Here is a 14,177-nt window from a genome sequence, read left to right on the forward strand (position 1 = left end):
CCTCACAACTGCTCGGCCCGAGACACAGAGCGGGGGAGCGGCAGCGGCCGGCCATAAACCTCGCGGCCCTGTAAACTGCCGTTTTACAAAAAAGCCTTGGCAACGCCGGGCTTCCCCCCTTCCCTCCCCCCCACTCCTGCCCCCTTCCTCCCCCTTCCCCTTCCTCCCCCTCCCCCTCCCCCCTCCTGCCCCCTTCCCCCCCCGTCGCTCTCTCTCTTCCCCCCAGTCTCTCGCTCTCTCTCTTCCCCCCAGTCTCTCGCTCTCTCTTCCCCCCAGTCTCTCGCTCTCTCTCTTCCCCCCAGTCTCTCGCTCTCTCTCTTCCCCCCAGTCTCTCGCTCTCTCTCTTCCCCCCAGTCTCTCGCTTTCTCTCTTCCCCCCAGTCTCTCGCTCTCTCTCTTCCCCCGTCTCTCGCTCTCTCTCTTCCCCCCAGTCTCTCGCTCTCTCTCTTCCCCCCAGTCTCTCGCTCTCTCTCTTCCCCCCAGTCTCTCACTCTCTCTCTCTCTTCCAACAACAACATGCCCTCAAAAAAGCCTCGGCACCGCCGGGCACCCCCAGCTAGTACTATATAATCCTCCTGTCCTTATCAAAAAACATATCCTCTGATTTCCCATGAAAAACACTGCAGAAGATCAAGCGTTAAGCTATTAAATCTTGCCCAATTAAATCTAAAGTCTCAACAGGGTGATGCTGTAGATTAGCATATAATCCTTTCACCTCTGGTTTTGAATTGAGCTAAAATTGATTTGATGAAATTCCATCTGCCAGCTTTAGGAGTCCTTTGTTAAAGTAGTTTGAGCAGGTTCTACCCAGTTCCTAGAATCATAGATTCATAGAATGGTTACGGCACAGAAGGAGGCCATTCAGCCCGTCGAGCCCATGCCAGCTTTCTGCAAGAGCACTTAAGCTAGTCCTATTGCCCTGCCCTTTCTCCGTAGCCCTGCACATTTTTTTCCTTTAAGTAGTTATCCAATTCCCTTTTGAAAGCCACGATTGAATCTGCCTCCACCACCCTTTCAGGCAATGCATTCCAGATCCTAACCACTCGCAGAGTAAAAAGATTTTTCCTCATGCCGCCTTTGGTTCTTCTGCCAGTCACCTTAAATCTGTGTCCTCTGGTTCTCGACCCTTCCACCAATGGGAACAGTTTCCCTCTCTCTACTCTGTCTAGACCCCTCATGATTTTGAACACCTCTATCAAATCTCCTCTGAACCTTCTCTGCTCTAAGGAGAACAACCCCAGCTTCTCCAGTCTATCCACGTAACTGAAGTCCCTCATCCCTGAAACCATTCTTGAAAATCATTTCTGCACCCTCTCTAAGGCCTTTACATCCTTCCTAAATTATGGTGCCCAGAATTGGACACAATACTCCAGTTGAGGCCGAACCAGTGTTTTATAAAGGTTCATCATAATTTCCTTGCTTTTGTACTCTATGCTTCTATTTATGAAGCCCAGGATCCCATAAGCTTTTTTAACCACTTTCTCAACCTGTCCTGCTGCAATTCAACGATTTGTGCACACATACCCCCAGGTCTCTCTGTTCATGCACCCCCTTTAGAATTGTACCCTTTAGTTTATATTGCCTCTTATTGTTCTTCCTACAAAAATGTGTCACTTCCCACTTTTCTGCATTAAATTTCATTTGCCACGTGTCCCCCCCCCATTCCACCAGCCTGTCTATGTCCTCTTGATGTCTACCACCACCCTCCTCACTGTTCACCATACTTCCAAGTTTTGTGTCATCTGCAGATTTTGAAATTGTGCCCTGTACACCCAAGTCTCAGTCATTAATATATATCAAGAAAAGCAGTGGTCCTAGTACTGACCCCTGGTGAAACCCACTGTGTACCTTCCTCCAGTCCGATAAACAACCGTTCACCACTACTCTGTTTCCTGACACGAAGCCAATTTCATATCTATGCTGCCACTGTCCCTTTTATTCCATGGGCTTCAACTTTGCTGGCAAGTCTATTATGTGACACTTTATCAAATGCCTTTTGGAAGTCCATGTACACCACATCAACCGCATTGCCCTCATCAGCCCTCTGTTACCTTATCAAAAAACTCGATCAAGTTAGTTAAACACGATTTGCCTTTAACAAGTCCATGCTAGCTTTCATTAAGTAATCCACACTTGTCCAAATGACTGTTAATTTTGTCCCAGATTATCATTTCTAAAAGCTTCCCCACTACCGAGGTTAAACTGACTGGCCTGTAGTTGCTGAGTTTATCCTTGCACCCTTTTTTGAACAAGGCTGTAACATTTGCAATTGTCCAGTCCCTTGGCATCCCCTCATATCCAAGGAGGATTGGAAGATTGTGGCCAGTACCTCCGCAATTTCCACCTTTACTTCCCTCCGCATCCTAGGATGCATCCCATCTGGCCCTGGTGACTTATCTACTTTAAGTACAGCTAGCCTCTCTAGTACCTCCTCTTTATCAATTTTTATCCCATCCAGTATCTCAACTACCTCCTCTTTCAATATGACTTTGGCAGCATCTTCTTCCTTGATAAAGACAGAAGCAAAGTACTCATTTAGTAAGTCAGCCATATTCTCTGCCTCCTTGCGTAGGTCTCCAGTCCCTAATCTGCTCCGCACCTCCTCTTACTACCCGTTTACTATTTATATGCCTATTGAAGACTTTTGGATTCCCTTTTATGTTAGCTGCCTATCTATTCTCATACTCTCTCTTTGCCCCTCCTATTTCCTTTTTCATTTCCCTTCTGAACTTTCTATATTCAACCTGGCTCTCACTTGTATTCTCTGCCTGACATCTGTCATATGCCCCCTTTTTCTGCTTCATCTTACTCTCTATCTCTTTCTAGAGTGTGGGGCATCACAATACAAGATGTTCCATTCTTCAGCACTGGCATTCTTATCACCTCAATGAGCATAAAAATAAATCACATTTTTTTAAATAAGAAAAATAAGTACCTGTGATCTGTCTATTATTGTACTTCATAATTTTGTATATAAATCAGTAGCTTATTTCTGAGTGCTGTTTTCTTCATCGCTTATTGGTAGAGATGCTTTGTGCTTGGCTTGCTATTTCTGGTCTGGAGTGAGTCCAAGTTACACAAAAATAGTTGGAATTTAAGCCTTCAGTCCAACACCAGTCTTTGCTGGACAGACAACGCTATGGTGGTCTGATTAATAAACAGAAGTATTTCCTTGTCTGGATCACTGGTGTCTGAGCCACACAGGCACCATTATGACCCAACACCTGGATGGAGTGGTCAATTTAGAGTCTAATATACTGGGTCCTCTTGATTCACACATGTGAATAGATATTAAACTCTGACATGACGGTGAGTTGAATCTGTCTGCAGTTTGAGCAACTAATAGCTCTCAAAGTACATTTCTAGAAACTGATTGGACAGTAAAGCTGCTCAATGGCTTGTCATTTTCTTGAGGTCACAGATTATATATAGTTTAGTTTGGTACTATTTCTTTTGATCCTTAAACTACCTCAAAATGTAATGAAAGTGAGCTCATAATTGAGTGCCCAAGGCTCTGATTTTCAAACACAGACTACCAAAAAGGATCAGTTGAATGCATTTTGCATTGTTTACTTCCAGTAGGTAAAAATCCATTGTGATACGTCAAAAGCTGCTCCACTATTTCTTTGATTATACCTTCAATTAATCTGGCACTCAAGGCAGCATTAGAGTAGTCTTCTAATTTTACTAAATATTTATTTGATTACCAATTAACGAGGGTTGGTTTAAAGCCCATGGGATTAAAGGGACAGTGGCAGCAATTAAAGCCCATAGGATCAAACGGACAGTGGCAGCATGGATATAAAATTGGTTAAGGGATAGAAAGCAGAAAGTAGTGGTGAACGGTTGTTTTTCCATATTGGAGGGATGTATACAGTTCCCCAGGGGTCAGCATTAGGACCACTGCTCTTTTTGATATATATTAATGACCTGGACTTTGGTATACAGGGCATAATTTCAAAGTTTGCAGATGATACAAAACTTGGAAATGTAGTAAACAATGAGGAGGATAATAACTGATTCAGGAGGACATAGACGGACTGGTAAAATGGTCAGACACACGGTGGATGAAATTTAACACAGAGAAGTATGAAATAATACATTTTGGTAGGAAGAATGAGGAAAGGCAGTATGAACTAAATGCTACAATTTTAAAGAGGGTGCTGGAACAGAGAGACACGGGGGTGTATACACAAATCTTTGAAGGTGGTACGACAAGTTGGGAAAGCTGTTAAAAAAGCATATGGGATCCTTAGCTTTATTAATAGAGACATAGGGGGAGAAATTGGGTGAGTAGCACCACCTGTTAGCGCCTAAAGAGGCAGTAAGTGGCTGTAGCGCCACTGGCTGCGTCTCCGGCGATATTCAGTAGGGGCGCTAATGGTGGCGTTAGGCATTTGCGCTGCACCGCCACCGATGACGTCATCGGTGTGCGCAGCGCCCCATTCGTGCCCCGTTCGCGATATTTGGTTGCGAACGCCGCAGTTGCGCCGCTCGCTACCCGCGCCCAGTTCATGGGGCCTTACTGTGCCGGCAGCGGCGCAAGTTAAGGTGGAGGTGCGGGGCGGCCGCTTTTTTGGCGGCCGCCTGCCAGCACCTCCGTCCCCGGCCTCATAACCCCCCCCCGCCGCCCCCTGCGGCATTGCCGGCTGTTTCCCGAGAGCCCAGCACTTCTCCTTGGTGCCAGGCTCATTTGCCGGCACTCGCGAGTGGGGATCGCGCTGTTGCAGGCACCTCCCCCTTAACAGTGGGAGGAAGGCCTGCAGTACCGCAGCGTGCCGTGCCGCAGCGTGTGGCGCTGCGGCACGTTGCGCTGCGATAATCAGTTTCAGCGCCCTAAGAGGGACGCGGAGCGCCTCGAGCCGCGCCCTGTGTCCCTCGAGAGGCACTGAAACTGAATTTCTGGCGATCGGTATCACTCCGATCGCTGCGCTAAATCCTGCGCTCAGGTGACTTTTGCGCCACTTTGGCGCCCCAACCCAATTTCTAGGCCATAGAGTACAAAAGCAAGGAAGTTATGCTAAACCTTTATAAAACACTGGTTATGAGTATTGTGTTCAATTCTGGTTACCACATTTAGGAAGGATGTCAATGCCTTGGAGAGGGCGCAGAAGAGATTTACTAGAATGGTATCAGGGGTGAGGGACCTCAGTCATGTGGAGTTACTGAAGAAGCTGAGGTTTTTCTCCTAGGAGCAGAGAAGGTTAAGAGGAGATTATATAGAGGTGTTCAAAATCATGAATGGTTTTGATAGAGTAAATAAGGAGAAACTGTTTCCAGTGGCAGATGGGTCAGTAACCAGAGGACACAGATTTAAGGTGATTGGCAAAAGAAGCAGAGGCGACATGAGGAAACATTTTTCTACACAGTGAATTGTTGTTATCTGGAATGCTTGGACTGAAAGGGTGGTGGAAGCAGATTCAATAGTAACATTCAAAAGAGAATTGGATAAACACTTGAAGGGAAAACATTTTCAGGGCTATGGGGAATCATAGGTCTGGGATTTTACTAACCTCGGCAGGTCTGTGGCAGGCAATGTCAGTGGCAGGTCCCGACCCCGCTGCTGGCTCTATCCCACTCTGTGAAATGAATTTCCCTTGATGGGGCTTGTTAAGCCCGCTCAGTTCGTTTCCTGGTCAATTGGAGGAAGCGGGTCTGGTGACGGCATTTGATGATGCGTCATCAGCCCGTTTCCGTAAAGGGACCATGGCCAACTTTAATTTGACATTTGTGCTGTCAGTGTTCTACAGCGTTGAGGTGCTTCAAGAGAAAGAAAGACTTACACTTATATAGCTCCTTTCACGACCACCGGACGTCTAAAAGCACTTTATAGCCAACTAAGTACTTTTTGAAGTGTAGTCACAGTTGTAATGTGGGAAACGCAGCCACCAATTGCGCACAGCAAGCTCCCACAAACAGCAATGTGATAATGACCAGATAATCTATTTTTGTTATGTTGGTTGAGGGATAAATATTGGCCAGGACACCGGGGATAACTCCCCTGCTCTTCTTCGAAATAGTGCCATGGGATCTTTTACATCCACCTGAGAGAGCAGACGGGGCCTCAGTTTAACATCTCATCCAAAAGACGAACATGCTTATGGAGGGAGTCACAGCACGCAGGGAGGTCCTCCTCCCTTTCCATGAGCGGAAGAGACCTCCCCAGAAGATCAACACAGCCTGGTTGCACAGTGCAGAGGAGGGCACAAGCAGGGATGTGGTCAGGAGGACCTGGGTGCAGTGCCACAAATGTTTCAATGATCTTAGTAGATCACGAAACGTTTTACAAAGCCACACTCAACCTCATCCTGCTGTGTCTCTCATCACATCCCCATCACTCTGCCTTCCCTACCCTACTCCAGCGCAGACTTGGCAGTTCCTGGTCATGGTCCTGACCTCCTCAATAGAGTAAGGCAGGTTGCGGGCCTTGATGAAGTGGAAGAACCTGGTGACCCCCGGGTGGCAGAGGTCATTGTGGAGGGCCCGCAGTCTATCGATCTGCGCGCTGGCGCAGGTGCCATGCGATAGCGCATCCGGGGGTTCATTGAGCTTCCCGGGCCGGTACAAGATCTCGTAATTGTAGGTGGAAAGTTTGATTCTCCACCTCAAGATCTTGTCATTTTTGATTTTGCCCCTCTGCTTGTTGTTAAACATGAAAGCAACTGAACGCTGGTCAGTGAGCAGGGTAAATCGTTTTCCGGCCAGGTAGTGCCTCCAATGACGCACAGCCTCCACAATCGCCTGGGCCTCCTTCTCAACAGCGGAGTGTCTGGTCTCCGGGCCTTGGAGGGTTCGTGAAAAGAAGGCCACGGGTCTCCCCGCCTGATTGAGGGTAGCGGCCAGGGCAAAGTCGGACGCGTCGCTTTCCACCTGGAAGGGGATGGATTTGTCCACTGCGTGCATGGTGGCTTTGGCAATGTCTTCCTTGATACGGTGGAAGGCTAAGCGGGCCTCTGCCGTCAAGGGAAAAGAGGTGGACTTGATCAGCGGATGGGCCTTGTCCGCATAGTAGGGGACCCACTGGGCATAATAGGAGAAAAACCCTAGGCACCTCTTCAGGGCCTTGAGGCAGTGGGGCAGTGGGAGTTCCATAAGGGGACGCATCCGGTCGGGGTCGGGGCCGATGACTCCGTGTTCCACAACACAGCCAAGGATGGCGAGGCGGTTGTGCGGAATATGCACTTCTCCTTGTTATATGTCAGGTTCAGGAGTTGGGCGGTGCGGAGGAATTTTTCGAGGTTTGCGTCATGGTCCTGCAAGTCACGGCCGCAGATGGTCACATTGTCCAGATATGGGAAAGTGGCCTGCAACGCATTTTGATCTACCATCCGGTCCATCTCCCTTTGGAAGACGGAGACCCCATTGGTGACGCCAAAGGGAACCCTAAGGAAGTGATAGAGGCGGCCGTTTGCCTCAAAGGCAGTATACTGGCGGTCCTCAGGGCGGATAGGGAGCTGGTGGTACGCTGATTTCAGGTCAATGGTCGAGAAGACGCGGTACTGCGCGATCTGGTTGACCATATCAGCTATGCGGGGGAGTGGGTAGGCGTCCAGCAGGGTGTAGCGATTTATTGTCTGGCTGTAGTCGATGACCAGGCGCTGCTTCTCGCCGGTCTTAACGACCACAACCTGGGCTCGCCAGGGGCTGGTGCTGCCCTCAATAATCCCTTCCTTCAGGAGCCGCTCCACTTCGGTTTTAATGAAAACCCTGTCCCCGGCACTGTATCGCCTGCTCTTTGTGGCGATGGGCTTACAGTCGGGGGTGAGGTTAGCAAACAGTGGGGGGGGGGGGTGACTCTGAGTGTGGAGAGGTTGCACCTGGTGCGCGGCGGGCAATTTGGGAGCTGCTGGCTGCGGACTGTGAGTGGGGGTAGGGGTCCACCGTACGCCATCGTAACACTTTTAAGGTGGCACTGAAAATCTAACCCCAGCAGGACGGCAGCGCAGAGGTCGGGCAGGACCAGAAGTTTAAAATGATCGTACACGGTCCCGTCTACTACGAGTGTCACTACGCAGTAGCCGCCGATGTCCGCCGACTGGGACTCGGAGGCCATAGAAATCCGCTGGTGCACAGGCAGGACTGGGAGAGAGCAACGCCGCACCGTGTCGGGGTGGATGAAGCTCTCCGTGCTCCCAGAGTCAAAAAGGCAGATTGTATCGTGGCCATTTACCTTAATGTCCATTGTGGAGCTGGCCAGCTGGTGCGGTCTCGCTTGGTCCAGTGTAACGGATGCCAGCGTAGGGGTCGGTGTGTCGCTGCGGGTATCAGATGAGGCGGTGTTGGGGGCCTGCTGCGTTCCGGCTGTCGTCCAAGATGGCGGCGTCCATGATCCCCATGTGGCTGGAGGCGTCCAAAATGTCTGCTGTACCGGTGGTTCGCACATGGCCGGGGAGGCCCAAGATGGCGGCCCGCATGGCCCACACGCGGCGCTGTTGGGGTTCGGGGTGGCTTTGGCCCTGCAGACGTTAGCATAGTGTCCCTTCTTCCCGCAGCCCGAGCAGATCGCGTTTTTCGCCGGGCAGCGCGCTCTGGGGTGTTTTGCCTGGCCACAGAAGTAGCATTTCTGGCCTTGGGGCACTGCTGTCTGGCCTTGGGACACTGCTGCGGTAGTTGGGCCGTTGCTGGGGTGTGGCTGGGGTGGCACGGCGCTATGAGGCGGTCCTACCGTGTCCCAGGCTGTCATTCCCCGCGGCGTCCACGGTGCAGAGGAGTTGGCATCCATGCCCCGGTAGGCTACATCCAGTGATAGTGCGAGTTCAGAGTCCTTGTTGAGGTCGAGGTCACTCTGCTCCAACAGTCGCTGTCGGGTGTAATTGGATCTGTGGCCCGCTACAAAAGCGTCCCGGATAAGTTCCTCTGTGTACACGGCGGCCTTTACATCCTTACAACCACAGGCCCGGCCAAGCACAGACAGTGCCTGAAGGTATTCCACGGTCGATTCCCCAGGTTGTTGTTTACGACTCCCCAGAAGGTGCCTGGCGTACACTTCGTTCACTGGGCGCGTGTACTGGTCCTTGAGGAGCTTGATAGCGTCCGCGTACGAGGTCGCGTCTTGGATGACCGAGTACACTCGGTGGTTCACTTTGGAGGTCAGGACATCCAGTTTGTCCTCGTCCGATTTGATTGCTGCGGAGGCGGTCAGGAATTTTTCGAAACACTTAAGCCAGTGAGTAAACTTGGTGGATGAGTCCGCCTCCCGATGATCTAAGTCCAGGCATGCTGGTGTGAGGATCTTCTCCATTATAAAAATTTGTTAATAAAATTGATGCGCTATCAATTACTCATAAAAGACTGAGAGTTAAGAGAGTAACTAAAGGCTTTTATTAACAAAAGAATGAAGGTCTGCCTCGAGTGGTCGACCAGTCCAGAATACAAAGGGGGCTGGGGAGCAGTCACCTTTATACTAGGACTTGTGGGAGGAGTCAGCCGAGGCATGTCCAGGCATGTACACAGTGGAATACAAACAGTGGTTTACCACAGTTGGTGGTGTTGTTGTTAGTGCTGCTGGTGTGCCTGGGGTTCCTGGTGTTGGGGCTGATCGTGGTGGGATTCTGAGGACCAAGGTGAGAGCGTATAAAGGGCATCCATGCTGATGGAACAAATGGCAGGTGAAGTAGAAATGACAGAAGCGATCTGTCAATGGTGAGAGAGGTAATGAGGTCAGACTGGGTGGAGACTTGTGTAAAGACTTGCAGCATGGTGAATCTGTTGTGGAAATGCAGTGAGGAAGAGCTTGTGGCTGAGGGAAGATATCTCTAAGGTGGGAGTTTTTACTGTACATTTGAAGCTGTCAACTCAACAGCTGATTCAATGGCCACTGAACTCCCGCCTCAGCTTGACAGACATGGTTCATGACCAGCGTGGACCCTATGGGCGAGCACATAAATCAAAAGGTGAGCTCAAATGTATTCTTGATGATCTCTAAACAAGGTCATAATCACCTGAATTGGGTCTCCCGCTGCTGTGTGTCAGGTCTGCTCAGAGCTGACAGACCTGACATTGGGAAAGGCGCGTGGCAGTGGGGTCCCGACCTGCTGGGGGAACAAAAACACTTTCCCACCCGACCTGCCATCGATCGTGCCCACTGACCCACCGCCCCCCCCCACCCCCCAGAAAATCTGGGCCATAGAATCTTAGAAATTTACAACACAGAAGGAGGCTATTTGGCCCATCCTGTCTGTGCCGACCAAAAAAGAACTATCCAGCCTAATGCCACTTTCCAGCTCTTGGTCTGTAGCCCTGTAGGTTACAGCACTTCAAGTGCATATGAAAGCACTTTTTAAATGAGGGTTTCTGCCTCTACCACCTTTTCAGGCAGTGAGTTCCAGAACCCACCACCCTCTGGGGGGAGAAAAGTTCTCCTCAACTCCCCTCTAATCCTTCTACCAATTACTTTAAATCTATGCCCCCTGGTTATTGACCTCTCTGCTAAGGGAAATATGTCCTTCCTATCCATTCTATCCAGGCCGCTCATAATTTTATACACCTCAATTATGTTTCCTCTCAGCCTCCCCTGTTCCAGGAAGTGGAGGAGCAGCAGGGTTCTTTAATGTGGAGAATGCTGAAAGAAGAATGTAAGATTTCCGATCCTGAAGAGTATTCTTTGTTCTTGGAAAGAGCACATCGTCCATTGCTGAGCTCAGTCTTGTCCAGCCCTGTTGTCCCACTCGTTAGAAATTAATTCATACTGTGTGCAGATCACCTATATATTTATATATAATTGGTACAGTATATGAACACCATTAATAGGATTCTCTCTTTCTCGCATCTGTTTGTTTGTCAGACCTTTACTTGGGTGCAGTGCTTTTAGCTTTTTATTGTTGCTCAGTATCTCTCGTTTCTGTGTATGTTTGGAAGTATTCCCTGATGATCCCTTTAAATTAGTGTCCAGCATCGCACATTCCTTAAGCTTCCCTAGATGACTTGAGATAGTAGGCTGACATATGATATTCAGGGTTTATATAACCTTTCCTCAGTGTAAAGTCTGCTCCTGTTTGCCCTCCCTCCATGTACCACTGGTTTGGCTGCTTTTGGCCTAAGAAAACTGACTGCGGCATGCACGGCGCACACAGTGGTCAATCGCGATCCAATATGGGAAGGGGGACTGAAACCGGCTTTAGGCCTTGGATTTCTGTAGGAAATGGGCCTAGTGCAGGTTTCAGGCTTGCAACCTCAACTACTCCAGGTGCCCTTACCAATTTGGCATGTGGTGCTCTCCCCATGCAGAATGAAGGCGCGCTCACCACATGCCATGTTGGACCCATCGGTGCTCGTTTCTTGCTTGATTTCTATGTCCATGACTTAATTTACCAATACAATGTTCCCTGGATCTACATTTGTCTTACCATGCAGAGCTGCTTATAGCAGACAAAACAAATTACCCCTTTGTAAATGGCTTGCACTGTACTTCAGTTTGTTTCTGCGTTAAAATGATTTATTAACTCATCAGGTCTCACGTTGACATACACTTGATAGCCAAAGTTTCCCCAAACCTTTGCTGTTCTTGAGCCAATGATGGGGGTCCACGAGAGCTTAACTTTCCCTCTGATTATCCTTTATTCCCTATGGGGAAGCACATTGGCCTGGGGCTTCCCACTGAAAGCCTGGCTAAGACCAGAAACTTACTTTGTGCAGAATGAATGCGTTCCATTAATCTGTGCCACACTGCAATAATAAACCCTTTGCATTGTTTTGCCTGGTTTCTGCAGTCCCAGTAGTATTAACCAGGAATGTTTGACGTATCAGATGATGAAATAGATGCTATTGGTCATTTATCTTGTGGATTTACTTTAATAAAGGTGATAGCTATTGATTTTTCTCTCAGGAGCCAAGCCAACCCAACAAAGACTATATCATCAATTTTGAAATTCGTTCACTACGTGATAGCCGGAGTCTTATCGAGACCGTTGGGATTGAAGATGCCTGCACATTCATTGAGGAAAACCCTCATCCTAGACTTTGGTAAGGAGTATAATTGAACAACAAATGTTTTTCTTCTGTTATTTTATATTCAACTAGCTGAAGTGCCCGGCGGTGCCGAGGCTTTTCGAGGGCATGTTGTTGTTGGAAGAGAGAGAGAGAGCGACTGGGGGGGGGGGGAAGGGAGGGCGGGGGGGGGAAGGGAGGGCGGGGAAGGGAAGGGAGGGCGGGGGGGGAAAAGGGAGGGCGGGGGGGGAAGGGAGGGCGGGGGGGAGGGAGGGCGGGGGGGGAAGGAAGGGGGGGAAGGGGGAGGGGGGAAGGGGAGGGGGGAAGGGGGGGGAGGGGAGGGGGAAGAGAAGGGGGGAGGGCGGGGGGGAAAGGGGGGGGAGGGGAAAGGGGGGAGGGGAAAGGGGGGGAAGGGAGGGCGGGGTGGGGCGGAAGGGGGGGGCCCAGGCCGAGAGCCCCGCTCTCCGAGCCCCGCCCCCCCCGGCTGAGAGCCCCGCTCTCCGAGCCGCCCCCCCCCCCCCCTGGCCGAGCCCGATTGCGGCTCTGAGAGACGGCCGGCGGCCGAGCCCCACCCCCCCCCGCCGAGCGCGGAACAGAGGCGCCGCGTCTCACCTGCTCCTGCTGTGCGCGCACCCTGACCCTCGTGGCTGACGCCATTGCCCTGGGTAACGTGACACGGTGGGGGGGGGGGGCGTGAGGAGCTTAGCAGAAGCGCAATCAGCTAGCTCGGGCCTGGCTGGGCAAGAAAGGCGCATGCTTTCAGGTCTAAGAAAAAAACGGGGAAAGGTAGGAAAAAGAATGTTCAGGTTAGGTTTACAAATGAGTGATTTTTTTAAAAACAATTTAATAAATTCAATTTTATTTTGGTGGAAATGTATATTTGAAAAGAAAGACGCAGAAAGCAGGAAAAAGAATGGAAGCAAGATGGCGGCGACTCACCTCGGTTCAGAACGATAAGGCCCGGCCACACACGCACCGATTGGCCCGGCGGCACACGCCAGCAACCCGGCGTACGATTGGTCGAGCTCGAGGTCACTCTGTCGCTAATGAGCGGACAATGAGATGCTAATGAGCGGAATGTTGAAGGTTTTTGGGATACCGCGGGCGCGATTTTAGCCCGGCCGAAGCGTAAATACGCTTAAAACCGTCTCGGAAGCGTAAGCTTTCTTTGGAGGTAACGCGCGCGTAGGTACGCCCTGTAACTTTCGAGCGCATAGCCCGACAGACGCACAGGCGATGACAGACAGAATGACAGACAGAAGTACCGATTTATATATATAGATAGACTAGCTGAAGTGCCCGGCGGTGCCGAGGCTTTTTCGAGGGCATGTTGTTGTTGGAAGAGGAAGAGAGAGAGCGACTGGGGGGTAGAGAGAGCGACTGGGGGGTAGAGAGAGCGACTGGGGGGAAGAGAGAGAGCGACTGGGGGGAAGAGAGAGAGCGGGTGGGGGGAAGAGAGCGGGGGGGAAGGGAGGGCGGGGGGGAAGGGAGGGGGGAAGGGAAGGGGGAAGGGAAGGGAGGGGAGGGAAGGGGGGAAGGGAAGGGAGGGGGGGAAGGGGCGGGGGGAAGGGGCGGGGGGGAGAAGGGGGGGCGGGAAGGGGAAGGGGGGCGGTGGGGGGGGGGCGAAGGGGCGGGGGGGGGCCAGGCCGAGAGCCCCGCTCTCCGAGCCCCGCCCCCCCCCCCCGGCCGAGCCCGATTGCGGCTCTGAGAGACGGCCGGCGGCCGAGCGCGGAACAGAGACGCCGCGTCTCACCTGCTCCTGCTGCGCGCGCACCCTGACCCTCGTGGCTGACGCCGTTGCCCCGGGTAACGTGATGCGTGGTGGGGGGGGGGGGGTGAGGAGCTTAGCAGAAGCCCTAGCTCGGGCCTGGCTGGGCAAGAAAGGCCCAGGCTTTCAGGGCCTAACAAAAAAACGGGGAAAGGTAGCAAAAAGAATGTTGAGGTTAGAAAAAATATTTACAAATGAATGAAGTTTTTTTTAAAACAATTTAATAAATTCAATTTTATTTTGCTGGAAATGTATATTTGAAAAGAAAGACGCAGAAAGCAGGAAAAAGAACGGAAGCAAGATGGCGGCGATTCACCTCGGTTCAGAATGATAAGGCCCGCCCACACACGCACCGATTGGTCGACCGTCAGGTCACCAAAGCGTAGGATTGGTCAATCGTCCCGTCACTCGACCGTAGGAGGGCCCGGCTGCACGCGGCAGCAAGCCGCCGTACGATTGGTCAACCTCGAGGTCACTCTGTCGCT

General features: G+C 51.0%; 1 protein-coding gene across 1 annotated transcript in view; it reads left to right on the forward strand.

The window, feature by feature from the left end:
- Window positions 1-9,850: 9,850 nt before the first annotated feature.
- The window catches only part of LOC147112527 (WD repeat-containing protein 35-like), a 79,668-nt gene continuing 75,341 nt past the window's right edge, over window positions 9,851-14,177 (forward strand). The window contains exons 1-2 of the mRNA XM_085998191.1: window positions 9,851-9,892; window positions 11,824-11,960. Of these exons, the coding sequence (XP_085854317.1) occupies window positions 9,851-9,892; window positions 11,824-11,960 (179 nt within the window). The remainder of the gene's footprint in view (window positions 9,893-11,823; window positions 11,961-14,177) is intronic.

This window comes from Somniosus microcephalus, chromosome 9 (genome assembly GCF_052327205.1).
Source record: "Somniosus microcephalus isolate GS21.2 chromosome 9, FLI_Smic_1.0, whole genome shotgun sequence".
NCBI classification, from domain to species: domain Eukaryota; kingdom Metazoa; phylum Chordata; class Chondrichthyes; order Squaliformes; family Somniosidae; genus Somniosus; species Somniosus microcephalus.